The 23563-nt window shown below is 45.9% G+C and overlaps 1 protein-coding gene across 7 annotated transcripts in view; it reads left to right on the top strand.

Annotated features, from left to right (window-relative positions):
• Nucleotides 1-21752, top strand: part of GLI3 (GLI family zinc finger 3) — a 318882-nt gene extending 297130 nt beyond the window's left edge. For all 7 annotated transcript variants that reach the window (XM_086396029.1, XM_086396032.1, XM_086396027.1 and 4 more), the window contains 5 exons: nucleotides 2149-2298; nucleotides 3349-3513; nucleotides 9855-10145; nucleotides 14819-15146; nucleotides 16100-21752. In XM_086396029.1, the coding sequence (XP_086252155.1) occupies nucleotides 2149-2298; nucleotides 3349-3513; nucleotides 9855-10145; nucleotides 14819-15146; nucleotides 16100-18432 (3267 nt within the window). In that variant the 3' untranslated portion in view covers nucleotides 18433-21752. The remainder of the gene's footprint in view (nucleotides 1-2148; nucleotides 2299-3348; nucleotides 3514-9854; nucleotides 10146-14818; nucleotides 15147-16099) is intronic.
• Nucleotides 21753-23563: the final 1811 nt, after the last annotated feature.

Genomic DNA, 23563 nt, shown 5'->3' with positions numbered 1-23563 from the left:
CTTTGGAGGGAATGATGCTAAAGCTGAAACTCCAGTACTTTGGCCACCTCATGCGAAGAGTTGACTCGTTGGAAAAGACTCTGATGCTGGGAGGGATTGGGGGCAGGAGGAGAAGGGAACGACAGAGGATGAGATGGCTGGATGGCATCACTGACTCGATGGATGTGAGTCTGAGTGAACTCCGGGAGTTGGTGATGGACAGGGAGGCCTGGCGTACTGCAGTTCATGGGGTCGCAAAGAGTCAGACACGACTGAGCAACTGATCTGATCTAATCTGATACATATATGTATACGTGTATATATACATCCCCTCTTTTTTGGATTCCCTTCTCATTTAGGTCACCACAGAGCACTGAGTAGAGTTCCCTGTGCTACACAGTTAGGCTCTCATTAGTTATCTATTTCATGTATAGTAGTGTATACATGTCAGTCCCAATCTCCCAATCCATCCCATCCCGTGTCCCCCTTGGTGTCCAGTATGTGTTCTCTACGTCTGTGTCTCTAGCCTACCATACAGAGTGAAGTCAAAAAGAAAAAAACTATTGTATAATGCCACTTATGTATGGAATCTAGAAAAATGATACAGGTGAACTTGTTCCCAGCATCAGTTTTAAGAAACTCTCATACTGAAGACAGTTAGCTTTTTACAGAAAACACACAACTGTCTATCAGGGGGTTGCGATGCCGTGATGAACCGGAGTGATTCTCTCTATGGGTTCTTCGTCACGTGCAGAGCTTCTGAAAGGATCTTGGTTGTCTGCCTGCACCCTGGGCCATGTCACCTGCTCTCTCCTGTCTCTCCGGCTTTCTGAGAGCTGTTCTAGGAGAGTATACCATGATTGCTTTTCTCTGCCTTCATCCAGTTTTAAACTACAAACACAACACAACAGACTGCTTTCTTTTTTTTCCTTACAGCAACCGGTCGCCTAGTGGAGTAACTGGGCAAGGCTGAGTGATGGAATTTTACCCCCAGGCCCCCAGAGACCACTCAGTTAGGACCCAGAACCTCATCAAGAAAGTAATTAAAAGTCCTGTCACTGCTACGTGGCCCAGAAAACCCAGGGGAGGTTTCTGTCACTGCACAAATTTTTTGGTGGTGTTTCTATGTATATGTGGGCAAGGGTTCACAAATGCCTTGAATTAAGGCAGATAAAGTATGGGGCAGCCAGAGAATAAACCGAGAGGATCAACCTAGGGCACAGATTTCCCCCATCACCCGTGACTGAACATTATCTTACTTGAGCAGACCTAAGTTTGATCCAAATTAAGAACCACGTCTTCTGGTGTGTCTGTAGGTTGCACCTGTCTCCCAGTTGTAGGACCTTTGATGTATGGATCCAAGGAACTCTATTAATATACAATGGGATTCTAAAACTTTGAATCGGAATTCAGAGAAATTTCAGGGACATTCAACTTCATTTTTAAAACCAAATTCACAGAATTCTACAGCTGGAAAGAACCTTAGAAACTAGGGGATTTGTTCCTTTATTTTGTGCAGGAGGATAGCACAGACCCTCAGAGACTGTTTTGTTGACGATCACCTGGCCTTCATTTTCAGTCAAGTTCATTTCTCTGTGATTCTTATCAAAAGAATGATCTCCCTAACTGGAACTAAAGTGCCATTTGAAAAAGTGCTTTGGTTTTTCCTAGTTCTTGTTACAGACGTGTGTGTGTGTGTGTGTGTGTGTGTGTGTGTGTGCCCTTCCTGCAGTCTTAAGCCACATCACTGGCCCAGGTGCTACCCAAGGCCTGAAGAGGGTGAGAGCTGGAGGTCCCCTCTGTGGTCACTTCACCTGGACCACAACTTGGCAGGTGAAAGATAGCAGAGGCCCAGAGAGGACGTGTGTGTCTCACCCCATCTCACAACTCCTGTCTTCCGTTGCCCTTGCAGTATCTTTTCCAGGACTCCAAGCTTCTTCCAAATCCTGTCACTTCTGCTAGTTAAAAAAAGTGTCTCTCCACAGTTGGTAACAGCAAACTGACTTAAGAAATGTACTAACCAGAATAGAATCGTCTGCCATATGGGAAAGGTACCGTGGAGCCTTTAGGACTTAAGGTTAGGGGGTTTGGGGCCCTCTGTTATGCTGCCTGCAGAAAAGAGTTGTATATTTCCATTTGATTTCTCTTTTTTTTTTCCCCAAAACCCAGCATATAAATAATGACCACATCCACGGAGAGAAGAAGGAGTTTGTGTGCCGGTGGCTCGACTGCTCCAGAGAACAGAAACCCTTCAAAGCCCAGTATATGCTGGTGGTGCACATGCGCAGGCACACGGGGGAGAAGCCTCACAAATGCACTGTGAGTCCCGGGGTGGGGGGAGGGGCGGGATGTGCACCCAGAGGGCGTCTTGCACCCGTGGCTCCTTCCTCCTACTCCAAGAACCAGAACCGTGCCAGCTGATGAGTGATAAACTCCCGGGGCTGGGAGAGGGGAGAGGAGGGAAGAATTAGAGACAGAACGCGGACAGCTGAGCTCAGAGATACTGGAAGGAAGTGTCCTAGACCCACCCTGTACAGCATGGTGGCCTCAAGACCACGTGCTTTGGAGATGTGACTGGCCAATCAAGGAGCTGATTTTTTTCAATTTTATTTAATGAAACACTTGGCTAACAGCAACTGAGTCAGCCCAGCTCTGCAGAGTAGCCGGTGGGCAGGTCGCAGCAGGGACCAGCCATCTAGCACCGGGAATGACCACGGGGCCACTGGGCTTGCCTTCATACCAGGGTCTATCACACCAGAGCCATGGAGGGCACAGGGAAAGGCCAGTTTCAACTTGAAAAACTTCAGTTGACTTTTCAAAAATATAACCTGTATGGCTTTAGAGTTTTTCCTCAGCCCTCGCCCCCAGCACCCCCCTGCCCGCCAGTCTGTCACCATGACCCAGTACAGACCTAAGAACTGGAGGCTAAGCTTTCTTTCACTAAGGTGCCCGCCAGGCACACTCAGGACTGAGCCTTGGTACTTTACATGTTAAAGGGCCTTTACAAACAGGATCAAATTCCGTGTCTTTGTAGGGACACAAAGCCATATTAATGAACTTTGTGCTGAATCTGAAATCAGTGGGAATTCAAGGAGATCCCTGAGCAGATAATGAAACCCATTGTCCACATTGAGTGGCCTATTAAAAAAAAAAAGTCCCGGGATTTTTACTAGCACTGAAAATGCTTTCTCTAGAATTGCCCCGAGCCCACCATCTGAATCCCAATAAAGGCAGAGTTTAGTGGACTTTTGTTCCTTGGTTTTGAAAAGCTGCCGACCCTCCAAACGTCCGTCTTTCACTCACTTGGAGCAAGTGAGAGGCAGAAGTTGTCATTGTGTGGGGTCATCCAGATTTACCTGTCGTCCTCAGTTTGAAGGTTGCACAAAGGCCTACTCGAGACTCGAAAACTTGAAAACACACTTGAGATCTCACACTGGAGAGAAACCATACGTCTGTGAGCACGAAGGATGCAACAAGGCTTTCTCTAATGCCTCGGATCGCGCCAAGCACCAGAACAGGACACATTCCAACGAGGTAAGGCTCCTCTGGGAGACGCCTGTTGGGTCCAGAGCTCAGGGGGTGGAAATAGAGAATCCTCTGGGGAGACGCGAGCCTATTCCGTTGTCGTTTCCTCTGGCCACTCCCAGCATGAGTGGATGTTAATGCTGCAGGTGAAGGTTTGGGGGGCCTCAGAGGAAGGGCTGAAACCTGGTCTTGGATGGGAGAGACAAGCTGAGGAAGGGGGAACAAGTTTCCTGTTGTTCAGTACTGCCACCTACTGGTCAAACAGTAGTCGCATTTAACTTGGAATTCCACCAACTCGCTCTGCCTGGAATAGCCCGAATGCATTTGAAGGACGATGACCCTGTAAGCACTAAGGAGAGACTGAGAAGAGAGGTGTTGACAGCTGACAGCTTACTGCTAAGACAGCCACTTTTATTTGCTTTCTCCAGGTGGTATCTTCAAATGCATTATATCAAAAAAGACTTCTGCAGAGCAACCTGACTTGGCTAAATAGGATTTCCAGACAGTCTAAATTCCAAAGGGTCTTGGAAGCTTATTCTCAGAAACCCAGAATGGTTTCTAGTCAGTTATTTAAGATAATATATTGAGTAAAGCTTCAAGGGTTTCCTGATGTGTTGTTGTTAGTTTGAGGTATTTATCCCCCACACATTTCAGAGAAGTGTAAGAATAAATGAAAATGGTTTCTAATTCACTTCGCTTACATTTTAACTCGCTTTTGCCTGCAGATCTCCAGCTTCTCCTTGAAGGTCTAGCTCAGATTTTGCCTCTGTCTGTGAAACTTTCTCTTGAATGAATTCAGAGATTAACACAAAGGCTTCCCACATCTGTGGTGGAAATAGGCTAGCTAACCAGAACTTGTTCATGAGCTGTAGTTCTGCCCCACAGAGTGGGTCATCCGTTTGCTTGAAATCATGTGAGAGAGGGAACATTTTGACCTTGGTGTGACTCTCATCTGACCCCACAAGGTGCCAGCCAGGCCCTTCATGATCTTCCAGAGAAGAGCTGGAAGAGGGAATTTGTAAAAGTGCAACATTCTGTTCACTGGCCACTGGCTTGAAGGTGGCAGAGATGGCCCTCACAAGTTTCCTTCCAACTGAACTGACAAAGGAAAAGTATCTCAAAGGGGTTTCGCCACACTCAACAAAAGCACTCGCACACATAAACTCACACACATGAGTTCACCTTTACACACTCTAGTGGAATAAAGAAACCTGAGTCCTTTGGGATCTATAATATTGATCCACTGTTTGCAGATGTTTTAGACAAGATGCCGCATCTCCTTTTTTTTTTTAATGTCAAAAATGCTTTTATGATGTGTGGTGAAAGTGAAAGTCGCTCAGTTGTGTCCGACTCTGCAACCCCATGGACTATACAGTCCATGAAATTCTCCAGGCCAGAATACTGGAGTGGGTAGCCCTTCCCTTCTCCAGGGGATCTTCCCAACCCAGGGATTGAACCCAGGTCTCCTGCATCACAGGTGGATTCTTTACCAGCTGAGCCACAAATTGTAATCCAATGTACTTGTTTACACCCCACTCCAGTACTCTTGCCTGGAAAATCCCATGGACGAAAGAGCCTGGTGGGCTGCAGTCCATGGGGTCGCGAAGAGTTGGACACGACTGAGCGACTTCACTTTCACTTTTCACTTTCATGCATTGGAGAAGGAAATGGCAACCACTCCAGCGTTCTTGCATGGAGAATCCCAGGGACGGGGGAGCCTAATGGGCTGCTGTCTATGGGGTCGTACAGAGTTGGACACGACTGAAGCGACTTAGCAGCAGTACTTGTTTTGTACAAAGTTTTAGGGGATCTGAAATAAGCAGATCCATAGAGACAGAAAGACCGGTAGCTGCCACAAGCTGGGGGGAGGAGGAATAGGGGTGACTGAAAATAGGTACAGGGTTTCTTCTTGGGATGATAAAAATATTCTGGAACATGAGAGTGGTAATGATTGCACAAGATTGTGACTGTGCTAAATGCCACTGGACTGTGCCGTTTAAAAGGGTGTTCTTTATAGTATGTGAATTATGTTGTGTTGGCCAAAATGTTCATTTGAGTTTTTCCGTATGGACTTTCCATACAGATTTTTGGCCAACCAAATATCTCAATTTAAAATGTTTCAGGGGATTTGATTAACTTAACCTAGAATTTAATTAATCTGTTTATATTTCATATACTTAGGTACAATTATGACCAGAAACTTAGAAGGCATACATTCCTGTAGATTCTCTCCTGTTATTGTGGAGCCAGTTGGGCACCAAGAATGTTAGAACTTCAGCAATTAAAAAAAAAAAAAAAACTTCAGCAATGAATAGATATAAACACGCTTACTGAGTTTTTATCTTTTTATGAGCTTCAAATGCATGCCCACATCTGTTTGCTTTAATGAAATGCATTATAGTGGAGCTTGAATTCTTCTGTGCATTAGAAAATGCAGTGTTGAATGAGAGTTGAATATCCATCATGAGGTTAAAATGTATCTTGGTCAACAATATCTTTCACCAAAATGGAGCGATTTACCTAAAATAAATGATTAACATTGACCATAAACACATAAGTAAAATTTTATTCACAATCACGTAAATCATTTTTCTCTGTTCCATGAATAGAGAAAGCCCTCAGCTTTGCCTATGAATGATAGACAGTTTCAGATATATCAAAATTAAATGTGTCCAGGAAATCCAGATTTGTATCATCAATCAACCATGGACAAATCCAGATGTCTTCTTTCATTTATTTGTCCTCTTATTTGTATCTTCATCCTTTCTCTGAACAAATATTGATAGATGGTTATCTGGCAAGCAGGTTGCTATTCTGGATGAGGCAGATGGTGTGGAACAGAATAGGAAGCAATTGCCATTCGGGGAAGCTAATCTAGCTCTCACCCCCATGACTATTCTGCCCATGTAGGGCCACTGAACCATCGCAGTGGCCTCTGACCAGGCTCCCTACTCCAGAACATGGAGCTCCTGTTCCACCCCAAACCAGATGAAGCCAGTTTCCTTGAGCTCTGATTTGGTTGTATCTCCCTATCCAGAAAGTTCCAGAGGCTCCATCTTTCCTAGGAAAAGTTGAAACGTCTTATGCCTGTGTTGGATTGGCCAAGAAAATATTTTTCTGTAAGATACTTTGTGAACTTTTTGGCCAGCCCCATATCTACTTTCACCTGCTCAACCCCAATCTTCCTTTTCCACAATCCCTTGACCTCTCCCCATGGTGAACATGAACACAAGCTTCCAGACAGCATGCCATGGAATGCATCTTCAATCTGAAATGAAGATTCGATATGACTTGATCGTTCAGAGCTTTTGTGTCATCAAGTGTTATTAAAGGATAAAAGAGATGGAGAAAGCTGCTGACATAGACTTGCGGCGGGGTGGGGGTGGGGGGGGCAGTAAGAGTACCCCATGCTGGTCTTTAGCCAGATGTTATGCAGCCACTAGCCGTCTGCTAAGGAAAGAAAGGCAGTGTCTCAGAGCATGGCACCAGACCCCCTCACCCACGACATGCATTGAGATAACATGGGCAGCAGGTGCATGCCCGCCTGGAGTGGTCCTACTAATGGACCTTCAATCTGGATACATTTTTTTTTTTTTTTTGCATTCTCTTGCCCTCATTTTTATCCTTCAGCATCTTGTTCATCTTTCAGGACCCAACTACAACACCTTTTCTTAATCAAAGCTCTGTTTATTGAGCACTTATTATATGCCCCATATCACATCATGGTAAGCACCATGTATACATGGTCAGATGTAGTTCATACCCTGACCCCATGAGCTGGGCATTATACCCAGATACAGAAATTTGATGATTGATGCCGTGCACCATCTTCCCAATGAAAGAATGGTTCCCCTCTGTCCATATCCTTCTTTGCATCCACACTTTTCATATTTTCCATTCTTTGAGATTTAATCCTGTCATATATAAAACTGTGCTCACAGAGTCTTGTATCTAGTAGGGATCATTAAATGTTTATCTAAAATTTTATTTGGATAAATTCTACAAAGTCAAGTAGAATGAAAGTGTTCACAAAGTATCTTTCAGTTTAGGGAGTCAAAAAGGCAATCATGGTGCCAAAATTTAAATGCCCAGGATAGGAAACATGGGTAAATTAGAACCCTGACAACATTTATCTTTACCTACACTTAGATTGCATTTCAGTCATTAATCAGAACAGAATTGGGGGCCAATCTACATCATGTGGTTAGTGTTTGTTGTGAAGTGTTTTTTTCTGACCTTGTGTGCTTGGAGATTTTTGTAGGTGGCTAATGCTTATGTGCTCATACAAGGGCACATGGGCACACAGGTACTTGTTGGTCCTGGAAATGCAGGAGCTGATGAATATTAGTAGATTCATTCCATCTCTAGCTGTGTCCTCATTTCCAAATTAACCCATGATACACACATGCAGACATCTACAGGAAGAATAGTTCTTCAAACCTGGAATGCTGGCCTGGCTTTGTGCTCCCTCTCCCCGCCCCAGACATTGCTGTCTGCCTGTCATAGCAGTGCAGTGAGCCAGCAGAGGGCCAAGGTCAGACACTATACGGTAATAGCACTAATCGTCAGAGCCATTCTTCTGTCCCTAATGCATAGGATTTGATGTGCTCATTTCATTATACATATATATGCTGCAAATCACACAAGCTCCTGAAAAGAAGTAATTTGTAGTTAATGGGAAGCAATTCAACCCAAAATTATCTCAAATTTGGCGGTGAGGTCTCTCAGCATTCTGGAATCTTTACCTCATTCCATTAGGGCATGCCATAATTTTAGGCAGCACTCAGTCTGTTCTTTGGCTTTTAGTGGAAAAGCATCATTCTATAAGACAGGGACTCTTTTTTAATCCAATGGATACATTATATTAATCATGTCTTTCATGAATATTGTTTATCTAATAGCTCACCTCCTGATATATACGGATGTAAATATAGACTCATATAAGCATCCGTGAATATATTATATTGCAAATGAAGTAAACAGAATCACAATTCTGACATTGGTTATGAGTATAATGCTAGCAGTTCTGTGATGTGAGTAAATATTCAACTACAAGGGTCTGTATAATTTTTGATGACTATAGGTTTGACTACTGACCCACACAGAAAATGAAATTAGCATGAAGTAATTTGTAGACCTTAGTACTCAGGAGCAGAGCCTCACCCAGAAATACTCACCTCCAGAATGACATCTACCAGCCCTCGTCGGTTTATGAGTGAGCATTTGTGGATACTCCAACAGGGTTTAGGACTTTGAAGATCAGAAAGGTTCTGGATATTCTGAGCCCTGAACACCCCCACACAGTTGTAATACAACCCAAAGGATCATATTTTAGTGATATCTAACCTAGGAGAGGCTACAGCAATTTTTAAAAATATTTATTCATTTATGATGTATTTGTCTGCACCGGGTCTTAGTTGCAGCATGCAGGATCTTCCGTCTTTGTTGTGGCCTATGGGCTCTAGTTCCTTGATCAGACTTGTGGGCTCTAGCCAGAGCCCCCTGCATTGGGAGCACAGAGTCTTAGCCACTGGACCACCAGGGAAGCTCCAGGCAATTATTATTGTCATTATTGTTTTCTACTATGTCGATGTGCAAAGAGCACATTTTAAAAGGTGGAAGAGTGATTTTAGGTCTGGGAAACAGGACTTCGTAAGAAATGTCTCCACACAAGCTCTCCCCAAAGGTGTGTAGCATTCTTCTCATGAAAGGATGGGTGTCTTTTAAGCCTTCTTCTCTTATCATCACCATCAGCATCACCACTGTCATCAAATTATCTTGGACACCATGTGACCCCATGACACTTCTTCCTACTCACAAAATAAATTTTTCCAGGAGCACAAACACAAGTCACGTGTTCTAAGCTCTCCCTGTGTGTGTATGTGTGTGCACACGTGCACACATACCCTCAGTTGTGTACTATTCTTTGCAACACCATGGATTGCAGCCCACAAGGCTCCTCTGTCCATGGAATTTTCGGCAAGAATGCTGGAGTGGGTTGCCATTTCCTACTCCAGGGGATCTTCCTGACCCAGGGATCAAACCCATGTCTCCTGTATAGCCTGTATTAGTAGGTGGATTCTTTCTCACTGTGCCACCCAGTATTCCCAAGCTCTCCCTGAGCACTCTCTAAAATAGTAATGTGTTCAAGCTAGAGTCCATGGACCCCAAACTGTGTCCAAATAGTCTTTATTAAACCACTGCACCATTTAGAGGGTTTTGAATACCTCAAAACCTTGTGATCATGCTTTGAAAGAATTAAACCATAATGAAGAGCCACAGGAGACTGTTGGGCCGGGGACAGTCACTTTGATAACAGTCCATTCTTTCATTGTTGGGGCATTTGACAGAAACCATATGTGTGCAAAATCCCCGGCTGCACCAAGCGCTACACAGACCCCAGCTCCCTCCGGAAACACGTGAAGACCGTGCACGGCCCAGAGGCTCATGTCACCAAGAAGCAGCGAGGGGACGTGCATCCCCGGCCCCCGCCCCCGCGAGATTCCGGCGGCCACTCACAGTCTAGGTCACCTGGCCGGCAGACTCAGGGAGCCCTCGGGGAGCAGAAGGACCTCAGCAACACTACCTCAAAGCGGGAAGAATGCCTCCAAGTGAAAACGGTCAAGGCGGAGAAGCCCATGGTATGTTATTCGCTTTCCTTCTTGATTGTCCCAGGTCTCTAAAGGGGCCAGGTAGGGTGCTAAGTTAAGGGAGGATCACGTCACCCCTGTCCTCACTGGAACCCACTGTTTGATTTAAGGAGATCAGAGCTCATTGATCTCAATTACTTACCCCAGCTCAGAAAAGAGGTTTGGGGTTTCCTAACTGCTTTTTTTAAATCGATCTGGAAGTTGTGGCAGGTAGATCCACACCACCATCCACATTTTCAGGAGGCCTCTAACATAGAGAATTATTCATTGGGTCCCTCTGTAAACATGTTTTCTGACTTCTTTGCCTTGGTGACCCCAAGAGAAATAAGCCATGCACAAGTGCTGAGTCACATCAGTTGTGTACAACTCTTTGTGACCCTGTGGACCGCAGCCCACCAGGCTTCTCTGTCCAAGGGATTCTCCAGGCAAGAATACTGGAGTGGGTTGCCATGCCCTTCTCCAAGGGATCTTCCTGACTCAGGGATCGAAACCCTGTCTCTTAGGTCTTCTGCATTGGTAGGTGGTTTCTTTACTACTAGCACCACCTGAAATAAGCCATGGTCCCTGTTCTTTAGGGGTCTGCAGTCCAGTGGGATAGGCAGACTAAGAAAGCTTGGGTAATAGGGGTCTAAGACAAGTCTGGGTGCGAGCATTCAGAGCGGAGCTAACAGGGTGCACGTGGCGATGCCATGGGAGGGGCAGAGAGCAGGTGGCCGCCAAGCGCAACACTCAGAGAAGGGAAGGAATGTGTACAGGGGCCCAGGGCCTGGCACAGCCAAACACGAGTCATGGGGCCCCAGGGGAATGTGCTGGAGTAGAAAGAGGGGAAGATATAAAGGGATTTTTAAATTTTTTTCTGAATTTTTAGAAAAGACAACTCCTGTGCCAATCTAGAGATTAAGTGATAGACTTGAGACCATATCTAAAATGATTCCTGAAACAAGGAGGTAGAAAGCAAGGGAGGGATTTGACAAATGTCATCGACAAAAATCTTAGTTTGATGACAAATAGGACACATGGATTAAGCTATTGCTGCGGCTTCTTTCAGACTTCGCTTGGTGATTTTTGCCTTACGCATGGGCCAGAATAAAACAGCTAAAATTTTCCCAAAGACAAAATGAAAAGAGTAGCAGAGGAGATTTAGTTCATCTGTATTTGGCATATGTATAATGGAGTCAGCTCTGTGTTTTGGGTTCTAGTCTGTCCACTCTTTGGATGTGAAAGAAATATACTAGATGAGTCACGTGCTTAGACTTCCACATGCATGGGAATGATCAGGCAGGCAGATTTCTACTCAGTGTAAGGAATCATTTGCATAAAATTAGAAAAGTCCAGGAATTAGATGGACATCCTGTGAATTCCTGAGTGATGTCATGTGTAGCCAGTATGTATGGGCACGAACTAATACGCATATGACTTAATTGCATTTTAGTGACTAACTGAGTTTGTCTTTAAACTCTTAAGAGTCTTAGCAAGTGACATTAGGTCTAGCCAAAAATCATGCAAATAAGCTATCGTATCGTTATTTCCCTGTGGATAGCTGTACTTTGCTTTTTATAACTGATCCCTATACGTTTAAATTAATCAGTTCATAAACGGTGTTTTATATACTTTTGTGGGAGGAGTATTTATCATTTTCCTAAAATAAAGTCACCTGTATAAAAACTATGCAAAATATTTAACCGTTTATCCTTAATGTTTACTGAAACAAAGAAAGTGAATCCATGGTCTCCTAAATAATGTCATTGAAAGACAATGATTTATATTTTTAGGACATCCTGTGAGCTCAGGGAGAAGGCAGTGGCACCCCACTCCAGTACTCTTGCCTGGAAAATCCCATGGACAGAGGAGCCTGGTAGGCTGCAGTCCATGGGGTCGCGAAGAGTTGGACACGACTGAGCGACTTCACTTTCACTTTTCACTTTCATGCATTGGAGAAGGAAATGGCAACCCACTCCAGTGTTCTTGCCTGGAGAATCCCAGGGACGGGGGAGCCTGGTGGGCTGCCGTCTATGGGGTCACACAGAGTCGGACACGACTGAAGCGACTTAGCAGCAGCAGCAGCAGTGAGCTCAGAGTCCCTGGTACCTTTTATGTACATCCTTAGCAAAAAAGAAGGAAAGAAAGAAAAGTTATCACTTCTCCAAACACTCATTATTTAAAAAGAAAATTAGTAGAAATAAAAACGTACAGCGATTTTGCTCAGTGACATCTGAGATGCTCCAAGATGTGAAATATTTTATGAGATATAGATATATTGATATAGAAACAAACTGCTGGAAAGAGATTTCAGGATATTGAGACTAGGCCCCATATTTTACAGGTGTGGAAACAGGCTCAGTGAGGTTAATAAATTAATCAAATTTCCACAGGGGACTTTTTTATGTATATGTGCTCACACGTGTAAATGAGTAGGTATCTTCATAGACGTAGTTATTGAAGCATGTGAGATATACATTTCTAATATTCTTTCTTTAAAAACTTGTCTTTGATTTGTTCATCACGCTATAAATTAAATTCTTTCTTCTTTTTTTCTGATTACTCCAACATCTCTTCTGTGTAATGCTCCTAAATGTCTTGTTCTCACTTCCTAAGGACAGTGGGTAATAAGGTGAGGGAATTTTGGCTTCTCTGCTCTCTTTGTTTTGTTTTCATTTTAACATATAGCTTTTTATTTATTTTCTTTAGTCTTTGTCCTTTGTGATATCTTTGGTAGTGAACATTGCCCAGATATGTTTCCAACATAGAAGCAATGTGTTTTGAACATTCAGCATGTGAAAACGTGGAGTTAGATGTTGAAATTCATCGTTCTATTTGTCTAGGATTCCATAATAAATCACACTGGGGCCGACCAAGCAGATGTTCTCAAAGACCATTTAATTGTCATGTTGACTAGTATAAATTTATTCTTGGACCAGACGTGCACCACCTTCTTAGGGCAAGAACTGGATATACTTGTTGGCAATCTAACCTGTATTGAACTGTCGGGGTCCTTTAAGGATTTTCTAATTGTAGATGCATGAGAGCCTTCTTCCAGGCCCTGTGGAAACGTGAGTCTGCACTCTTCCACAGGGAAGTGTGTGTACATTCACACAGATTCACACACACACATACTGATTTGACAGTCTGAGAGGAAAAGTCATTCAAAGCCCTGGATGATCTAAGTTCTCTGCAAAGGAGCAGGTGGTCTGACCCTTCAGTGCTCTGCAGAAGCAAAAATAAGCCAGGCTTCATGCATTCATGATCACATTTGTGCATCTTATTTTTCTCTGCTTGGTTGCCCAGGACACACTTAGTGTACCATGTGGTGCTCACTTAGAAAGTGTTCATTTACTTGGGTGTGTGTACTGTGGTCTCAGGAAAAGTGTGACAAGTTCCACGGAAATGACCTGTGTCCAGAGCCCCTTCTGACAGCACTGTGGTTACACCTGAGACCACAGCCGTGTGTACCAGAGTGTGTGTAGTTATCTCTCCTTGCTCACGGGCTGCTGTCAGACTCTAGTTGCTAGGTAACACCAGAGAGAGTGCTATAGAGGAACAGAAGTGAGGCCAGGAGTCTAGGTCATCACACTGTTCGCTTTGTAACTTTGGGCAGTCACTGAACTTCTCTGAACATCACTTTTCTTATCTCTATGAAAAGGATGCAGCTGTTTGTCCACCGGGAAATCACTGGAATTTCAGATGGGCCAGGGCCAGGTTGTGCGGACCGCTCAGTGCAAGCCAGAGTGCTCCCAAACGTAGACACAATGAGCTGTCCCCATGGTCAGAGGGGCCCCTGGAAGAGGGGTCTTTCCCTGAGAACCTAGTGGACTAGACTAAGTTCTCAAGAGTTGCAGAATTGGCTTGCCAAGTCCACTTGGCTGGGGTTAGGGAAACCTGGCTTGATTCTCCTAGTGCAAGGCCAGGTGCACACTGGGGACTGGAAGACGCCTGTGACTTCCCCAGAGACTCCTTTCTGTCTATGGCAGAAACTACGTGACTGAAGTCTTCCCTCCTACAACTGCTTTTACATATATCCCCCTACTTGGAGTTTTACAAAGCAAGAAAATGTAGAAGGAATGGACAGAGATTATAGAGCTTGGGGAACCAACCCTGAACCATAAAGAGGGACTGGTTGGAGGGGAGGTAACATGTGTTCCTGGCATATATATCCTGAGGACTAAAGCATGTATACTAATAACCACTAATAATCTCCAAGCCAACTAATTATCCTATTATCCAGGTCTTTTTGAACTGTGTGTGCTTTCAGGGCTTCACTCCTAATTTCCACAACAATCCTTAGGATAAATAAATTGTCCCCATTTTCTGGATAAGGAAACTGAGGTTTAGAGTGGCTAAGTAATTTGCCCAAAGGCTCAAGTCATGGAGGTGGGGTGGGAACTGAGGAAATGTGACACAGAGTTGGCATTGGGCGAGGGATTCCATGGCTGCTACATCACACCTGGCTCCCCCTGCTGTCCATTGCCCTCCATGGTACATCTGCCTGCTGGCCCATCCATCATCACTGAGCTCAAGGGAGGCCACCTCCATTCACTAGAAAATAGTTCTTCTCATCCCACCCACTGAGAATCCCGCAGGCCTTGATCTGCGTGATTGCTCATTGTCTGCTCCCTGGCCTTGATCATCTAGGTAACATTTATTTCCTTTTCTTCTTGACCCCACAGACATCTCAGCCAAGCCCTGGTGGTCAGTCTTCATGCAGCAGCCAACAGTCCCCCATCAGCAACTATTCCAACAGTGGGCTCGAGCTTCCTCTGACCGATGGAGGTGGTGTGGGCGACCTCAGTGCCATCGATGAAACCCCAATCATGGACTCGACCATTTCCACTGCAACCACAGCCCTCGCTTTGCAAGCCCGGAGGAACCCAGCAGGGACCAAATGGATGGAGCACGTCAAACTAGAAAGGCTCAAACAAGTGAATGGAATGCTTCCACGACTGAACCCCATTCTACCCCCTAAAGCCCCTGCAGTCTCTCCTCTCATAGGAAACGGTGAGTGCCAGCCAGACCTCATGTCTGCTCAGGGTTTTCTGTTCTTTCGGAGGCAGCCAGAGCACTGTGCAGACCCAGGTCCTTGGGTTTTCTGTTTGCTTGTTTCCCCATCAGCAGTAAAATGAGGCTGGAACTATGCATATTAGTGTTACCTCTCTGGAGAACCCATATTTTATTGGATATATAAATATATATAGATATAGATATAGATATAGGGCAGGGGGGGAACCAATGAACTTTGTTGGCCAACCCAATAAAAGCAGACAGTAAGAAGATAATACTGGAATGAAAAGTAAAACTGCACGTGACTCATATTCGTGAAATCATCATTCTTAGATCAGAGTAAGGAAATCTTAGCTGCAGAGGCATCCAGAGTTAGCCCCTGCCTCTGATTTCCACAGTCTACAGCCAGCAGGTAAACAGTCACTTTGACCAGTGTTGGCCCAATTCAGAGAAAGGGAAGCCACTTCTGCCAGTCAGCCCCTAGTCGCTTTGTGTTTCTGAGATTACACTCAGTACCTGGAGCAGAGCCCAGGTGTGAACTCCCCCACCCCAGCAACTCGGGTGCCTTACACCTGCATAGGATGTCGGAGGAAGCCTTGAGAATGGGTATGAGACCCTCAGAATGCCTTCTGCCCTTGGATTTCCTGTAACTTGAGCGCTGTATCTATACCCTGTGGTTCTTCACTTTGCCCTTGCACTACACCTGCGAAGGAGCTTAACTCATCCAGGGAGTTGTTACTGCTTTGTTTAAGCCAGGGAATCCACCACTGCAGCCTGCCACCTGCTCACCCACCCCCTTACTTCATCACTGGCCCTTCGACATTGCAGGGCAGGGGTGGGTCACCGTGACCAGACTGGTCATGGTTTGGTTTGGTTTGGTTTGGTTTCGGGCCCCAGAACCTGTGTTGTCATCCCGAGGTAAACCCGTGTCTCCCACGCTGTCTCTGCAGGCACGCAGCCCAGTACCAGCTGCAGTCTGGGCGGGCCCATGCCCCTCCTCCCGAACAGAAGCGACCTGTCTGGGGTGGACATCACCATGTTGAACATGCTCAACCGGAGGGACAGCAGCACCAGCACCGTCAGCTCCGCCTACCTGAGCAGCCGCCGCTCCTCTGGCATCTCGCCCTGCTTCTCCAGCCGCCGGTCCAGCGAGGCGTCCCAGGCCGAGGGGCGACCCCAGAACGTGAGCGTGGCCGACTCTTACGACCCCATCTCCACCGACGCCTCTCGCAGGTCCAGCGAGGCCAGCCAGGGCGACGGTCTGCCCAGCCTGCTCAGCCTCACTCCCGCCCAGCAGTACCGCCTGAAAGCCAAGTACGCCGCCGCCACGGGCGGCCCCCCGCCCACCCCGCTGCCCAACATGGAGAGGATGAGCCTCAAGACCCGGATGGCCCTGTTGGGAGATGGCAGGGAGCCGGCGGGGACCCTGCCTCCCGTGCATCCTCCTCGGAGATGCAGCGACGGCGGGGCCCACGGTTACAGCCGGCGCCCACTGCTGCCGCAGGATGCGCTGGGCAACGGCGTGAGAAGAGCCAGCGACCCGGTGAGGACGGTTTCGGAGAGCCTCTCTCTGCCCCGGGTACAGCGGTTCAACAGCCTTAACAGCTTCAACCCTCCGGTGTTGCCTCCATCCCTGGAAAAGCGCAACCTCGTGCTTCAGAACTACACGCGGCCCGATGGGGGCCAGGCCCGCCACTTCCACTCCTCTCCCTGTCCCCCGAGCATCACTGAGAATGTCACCCTGGAGTCCCTGACCATGGACGCCGACGTGAGCCTGAACGATGAGGACCTCCTGCCTGATGACGTGGTGCAGTATTTAAATTCCCAGAACCCAGCCGGGTATGAGCAGCACTTCCCAGGCACCTTCTCTGATGACAGCAAAGTGCCCCACGGCTTAGGGAGTGGACCCGGGGACTTTGACCCACTGGGGCTGCCCGACAGCCACGCCAGCCACACCGGCAGCCAGCAGTACCGCAGCCTGGAGCAGCCCTGCCCCGATGCCAGTAAATCCGATCTGCCCATTCAGTGGAACGAAGTCAGCTCCGGCAGCGCCGACCTGTCCTCCTCCAAGCTGAAATGCGGCCAGCGGTCCATGGGGCAGCAGGCCCGGGCCTTCGGGTCATACAGCCACATGGGTGTTCACCCACAGAATCCATTGAGGAGTGGGGCTGGCCCAGCTGGGGGGTATCCGACCCTTGGGGAGCATGCCAGCTCCTTCGGGGGCCCGGAACACTTAGTGAGCCACGGTGGCGGAGCTGGCACCAATGGGAATGCCTTCCATGAACCACCCTATAAGGCCCAGCAGTATGGGAACTGCCTCAACAGGCAGCCTGGTGCCCCCACCTTACTCGATGGCGCCTGTGGCCCTGGGATCCAGGCGGCAAAGCTGAAAAGCATCACCATGCAAGGGAGCGGGAGCCATCTGGATTTTGGCCTGTCGGTGGTGCCGAATGAGTCAACCGGCAGCACGGTGAATGGCATACCCGCCCCAGACCCCACAGGACAGGGGTACCTGGCTCAGCAGCTCCTCGGTGACAGCACACACACCCAGGGGGCAGGCCGCTCCGGGCAGAACCTGCTGGGGCAGGCTAGTGCTACCTCACACATCTATCAAGGGCCGGAGAGCAGCCTGCCCGGGCCTCCCAGCATCAGCGTGCAGCCGCCAAACGTGGCAGCCGTCAGGGGCTACCAGCCATGTGTTGGCTACGGGGGCAGCCGGCGCCAGGCTGGGCCGAGGGGTGGTCTCGCTCTGCAGCCAGGACAGTTTAGTGACCCGAGTCAGACCTGCAGGGTGAATGGCATCAAGATGGAGATGCCAGGACAACCCCATCAGCTCTGTTCGAATGTGCAGAGTTACTCTGGTCAGTTCTATGACCAAACTGTTGGCTTCGGTCAGCAAGACATGAAAACTGGTTCCTTCTCCATGTCAGAAGCCAACTGCCTGCTCCAGGGGGCCGGCGCCGAAAACTCTGAATTACTCTCCCCAGGTGCTAACCAGGTGACAAGCACAGTTGACAGCCTCGACAGCCATGACCTGGAAGGGGTGCAGATTGATTTCGACGCTATCATAGACGACGGGGACCACGCCAGCCTGATGTCAGGAGCCCTGAGCCCAAGCATTATTCAGAACCTTTCTCATAGCTCCTCCCGACTCACCACGCCGCGAGCCACCCTTCCGTTCCCGCCTCTGTCTTTGAGCACCACCAACATGGCAATCGGGGACATGAGCTCTCTGCTGACCTCCCTCGCGGAAGAAAGCAAATTCCTTGCGGTTATGCAGTAAGCATTAGGGGAAAAAAACGACTGCCAAGAGACCTGAAACTTTAGGAGTTTAAAAGATTAAATTGACCCTTTTTTGTTTGGCTGAGTTTTTTTAGTTCTGTATGTATTTTAGCGATCTCATCTCACCTAACTGGGATGTGTTTCAAGTATATTCCTTTTATGGAAAAGGACTCTGAAAAACCCTAAAGTATTCTAGGGAGAAACTGTCTTCCATTTCAGTTTTGAATCAGTATTGTTACACTCAAAACATCCTCTTAAAAAAAAAAAAGAAAACTGTAAGCCTATTCTTCCCTCCCCCTTCTTTTTTTTAGTAAACCGGTGTAAATGGTGATGTGCGCGTTCTTTCTTTTCAGAGAGAGGGCAAGTGAAAGGATTTGACGTGTCTCTCCGTTATTCCAAGGAACTAGGAAGTTGGTGTGCTTGTGACTAAGGGGTTACACGTCCAGCGTTTTTCCATTTTCCTTTACATATGCTCAATGTTTGTTTTTGTGTTTTGTTTCTTTTGTTTTTGAATTCCCACACTGGGCTCAGGAGTCGGAAGTTGGAGAGTGAGTTTGGGAATCTCTTGTGGGTGTACTGTAGCCGAGGTAACAGGCTTTTGAGAAGCTCCCAACCCCCGTTCAGTTTGGGGAATGCTTCAGACAGATACACACAAGTGGAAATTCAGGGCTCCTGTGCAGAGGAGATACAACTCTGCCCACAGTTGGGGGTTAAAATCCTTCCTGTCCATACGTGTGCTGGACAGGAAGGTGGGCACATCTATATGTCAGTTCTCAGTTATGGACCCTGCCTCCCCTCTCTGTCTGTCCAGAAGTGTTCAGCGCTGTTCCAGGGGGAGACAGGGAGGAGTGTTGGGCGACGCCCACACACACTGTTACTTCCATCTGTTCTGGTAAGAAGGTAGATATGTTATAGATTAAAGCTATTGCATAGAATTTGGGAAATATTTGTGGGTTGGCATATGATTAGTTCCATCTCTCGCCCCATTTTCATAGATAACAGAGTAACTGAGAATTGATTATATCTAGTTTTGAGTATATAGGTACTTAATCCCACAGCTGGCTATGTTATCAACAATATATTAATTCCACTATAGCAAAAGAGTATTTCTATTCTAAGTGCCCTATTTTAGGGGACTCATGAAATTTGGTTGTAAAAGAAAAGCTCATAGACCAAGATATTTGGAATAAATTGCTTCAAACATTTTCAGTATTTAAAAACTCTAAGGGCACAGTTTAATAGCTGTGTGGATACATTCTTAACACTCTATTACATTATGCAGCCATTTAAGAAGCTAAGTCTTCTATGCAGTTTGTCCTTAAGGTGGACTTAAGCTAGACTTTCAGATGAAAAGGTTTAAAGACTTAAAAAGTGCAGCTACTCCCCATGTGTACAGTTGCTACACATAAAAGACATACCATGTGTGCACAGGGTATGTGGACTATCCAGCATTTTACCTTTAAAAAGTATGTAAACTATGAAAATACAACATCAGCACTGCAGTCAACATGTTGTATTCTGCCCCATTCATCTTGGAGTTAGATTTATCCAAAGTGATTCATGAGTCCGTTATGTGTTTTTTCCCCTTTCTGCCATTTAAATTAGTAGTAGACAAAAATCAAATAAAAGTATGAGATAATGGAATATTAGGACCAGCTCATTTTTCTCAGGTTTATGTTCTCTTATTTGGACCAAGAATCTCACGTGGGGTAAAATTCCCCTCTGAATTTTAGACTTTTGGGACTTTAGCTGAGACAGTTGGGTTTGCTTTCAACTAGATGAAAGCAGAGGGGTATTGAGGTCCTCCCGCTGTTCCCCATGTGCAGCACCTTCTTTTAAATCAAAGGAAGCATCCCCTTTGGAACAGAGCCCCAAATCAAAAGACAAGCAGTGATCTGAGCTAGTAGAGTTGAGTCTCTATCACTCTTCAGTGGAAAAATCGAGGCCTTTTCTGTATTCTTCAAACGGGTCATGATCTGGTCACAGAATCGGCAGTCCAATTCGCTGAATCTCATCTCTAGGTGAACTCAAAGTCCTAAGGTCCTGGTCTGAGCTCGCCTGCTCTTGTGGCTTAACCGCCTTTCTGTCTTCCTCCTCCTGCACCAAGAGCCCTTCCCCACTAGAGTCCTTGGATGTGCCCTGCATTTCTCAGTTACCGAATTTCCCAAATCACCTTCACCATGCATGGAAGGATGGATGGAGACTGAGATGAGCATGGTTGTCACCTTGCGCCCTTGTTTTTTCTTTTGCTTTCTGGTGATTCTTCTGGTTGTCCCCTATCTTTTTCTTTCCATACTTTGTTTTCCTTGCTCTGGCCTTCAGATTTGCAGAAGACCCACTCACCTTTCAGCTCAGTATTTGGTTTCTCTCAGTATGAAATTCTCAGAAGAATGGAGGAGAGGAGAGGTGGGAGAGGAAAGTGTCCTTTTGAATGTGATGGTCTGTTGCGATAGTCAGTGAAGAAGATCTTTTGGGGCCATTTCCAAGTGTTCTGTCTGGACGTGGATTTCTGTACACTTAGAATCTCCTGTGATGGGACCCATCCCCAGCCTCCAGTCTTCCCTCCACTTCTCTTGTCCCTTGCACTTGGGGAGATAACACCAACTCACTATGGTCATAGCCTGCTTTTTAATGCAGGCTCGGGCATGGTACTTTTGTTTAGCACCCATGTTAAACGTGTTTTTCCTTGTCAATCCATTTTGTTTTCTTCTCTAAAGAACTGATCAGACCGCCCCTGCTCTTCACACATTGGCTCACACTCTTGAGCCACAGAGTTTTGATTCTTGCGATGTATGTGCCTTATTTTATGTTAATGTCGTCGAAGCGAGGGACCAGTTGGTGTTGCCCAATCAGGGCTTGAGGCTGTGTGCTTGCCACCGGCCAAGAGGACCCGATTGTAGCAGAGTCTGAGCTGTCTCGTAACCTGACTTCCCATGTTGTTTTGAATGCATAGGAGGATGTTCTCTTCTGACAAGTTATTGTTGTGTATCCTGCAAACGTGTAAGATAAAATACAAGTTCATTGTTTTCACCTTTTTTAGATTTTTTAAAAAATAAAATGTGTAACCCTTTTTTTAAAAGAAACATGTGTAAATACATTTAAGTATTGTAGGCATAGTGTTTGGACGTGGCCGGCCCCGGGCCTTCCTCGGATCAGCCTGCAGCCTGTGCGATGCCCCCCACGCCCACCTCAAGCCCGGGGCTGCAGCGCCCCCAACAGATGGACTCTACTTCTGCTTTCACAACCACTTAGTCTTTTTATAACAAAGAAAAGGAACAATGTTTCTTACAACGTCAATAAAAAAAACTCTTTGTACTGAAATGTTTCCTAGGCGGTTTATTTAATTCATAGTTGAATGGAAAAGGGGCTTTCTTTGGAAAAATCCAGAACTTGCATTTACTCAGACCACCCCCCTGACTTACACACACACACACACACACACACACACACACACGTTTAGTCTGAGACCCAGACTCCTCATCCCTAAGATGGAGAATGAGGCAATACACTCTCCGAGTGGTGTGTGAAGAGGGGTACCTGGGAGGCATGCCAGTTGTAACGAGGGCATTTTTCTTAACTATATCTCTTGGCCGAACTCTTAAGAGGAAGGACATGAATAGGTTTAACGTCTCACAACTTGTCCCTCTTTTATATATCATCCTGTTATTCGGAGATACCCTAACACACCTTAACAGAAAATCTGACATAGTAGAAGCTTACTTTAATGTGGCTTTTAATAACTGATACCAGATAGAAATAGAAGAAATTTCTCTCACTTGTCTTTTCTCACGATCATTATAAAAGACTTCAAGAAGGTCTCTTCCTCTTTCTCAGTAGCATCAGGTGTCTTTTGAATTACCAGGCGAAGGCACTGGTTGTTGTTGGGAAGGACAGGTGATCCTGGTTGTCAGTATCGTGGGGCTACAGGATGGGTGAACCTTCACGCACATGTGCACAGAGGCACAAACACATACACACACTCACCTGTCCCAGGGAACCGTTTGTCCCGTGGGTGGTGAATATATCACTCCCTGACCTCTAGCAGCAATTTTCCAGTCATAAGGATGCTTCACTCTTTCCTCATTCACAAAGGAGAATTTCCTCTCATAAATTCAAAATTCTTTGCTATCATAACTAGATCCTTCACATAAAGTGTCCAAATGTGTCCAGAAAAAAATAAGGGAAAAAACAGGAACTTATGCCCTTTCTTAGGTTTAAATTGTCTTCTCACAAAGATGCATGCCATGTAGTAAGTCAAAATAAAATGAATCAGAGAAATGAGGCTAACAAAAAGGAAAAGTTGGAAAAGAGATATTCCCAGAAATGAGGCGCATGACAAACTCCTGTAAGTTTGTGTGAACAGGATGCAGGTACCACTAACAGCTTTGTTTAAAAGACTCCTCCTGTCAAGGAGATGTGAAGGAGGCAGTTTGAGGTAAAATAGCAGAGCTGCAATCCATTTGGTATTTCATAAAGATTTATATTAAGTAAGTTTGGTTCAAAGATGTTATGTATTATCCAGATAAGACTATGACAGGAGAATGCTAGTATAAGATGGAAAATTTAACCAAGTGCCAAAACGTCTTATTCATCCCTTTTTCCTCCATGACTTTCTCTATTTTCTTGGCAGTTTTTCCCCTTTGGTTAGTAAAAAAAATTGCAACTGAGTAAGTTTGAAAATCAAATTTGCTTTATTAAACTGTTCATGAATGGAGCAGCGTTTCATCTAGGAAGCAGAGAAAGACTCCAAGGCTTTGTGCAAAATGGAAGGCTTTTATGGAGAAAAGAGTGGGACAGGAAAGTCATTCATAAGAGAAAAATGAAAGTTCATTGGAGGGAAGTCAGAGTTTGGGTAATGAAGGCTCCTCATTGGCTGAGCTGTATGTCCATCACCTGGGTTTGTTGATGGGCAGGAAGAAGATCTGCCTGCTTTCTATCGGTGTAGTAAGGTTGTTGTACCTCCTGTCTGGAAGTACAAGGCAGTCTCTTCCTGTTGGGATCTGTGATTGATGTTTTCACCTTTGGAGTAACTGACAAGAAGCGGTAGCCTTCGCTCTTCCAATTTTTGTTGGGGTTTTGTTTTTATTAATTTTCACAGGCCTTACTTTATAGTATATTTACTATTCCAAAAA

Source organism: Bos grunniens, chromosome 4 (genome assembly GCF_055505025.1).
Source record: "Bos grunniens cultivar Pamir isolate PY7600 chromosome 4, Bosgru_T2T1.0, whole genome shotgun sequence".
NCBI lineage: Eukaryota > Metazoa > Chordata > Mammalia > Artiodactyla > Bovidae > Bos > Bos grunniens.
Note: the sequence above shows the minus strand (reverse complement) of the source record. Positions and strands in the feature narration are given on the sequence as shown.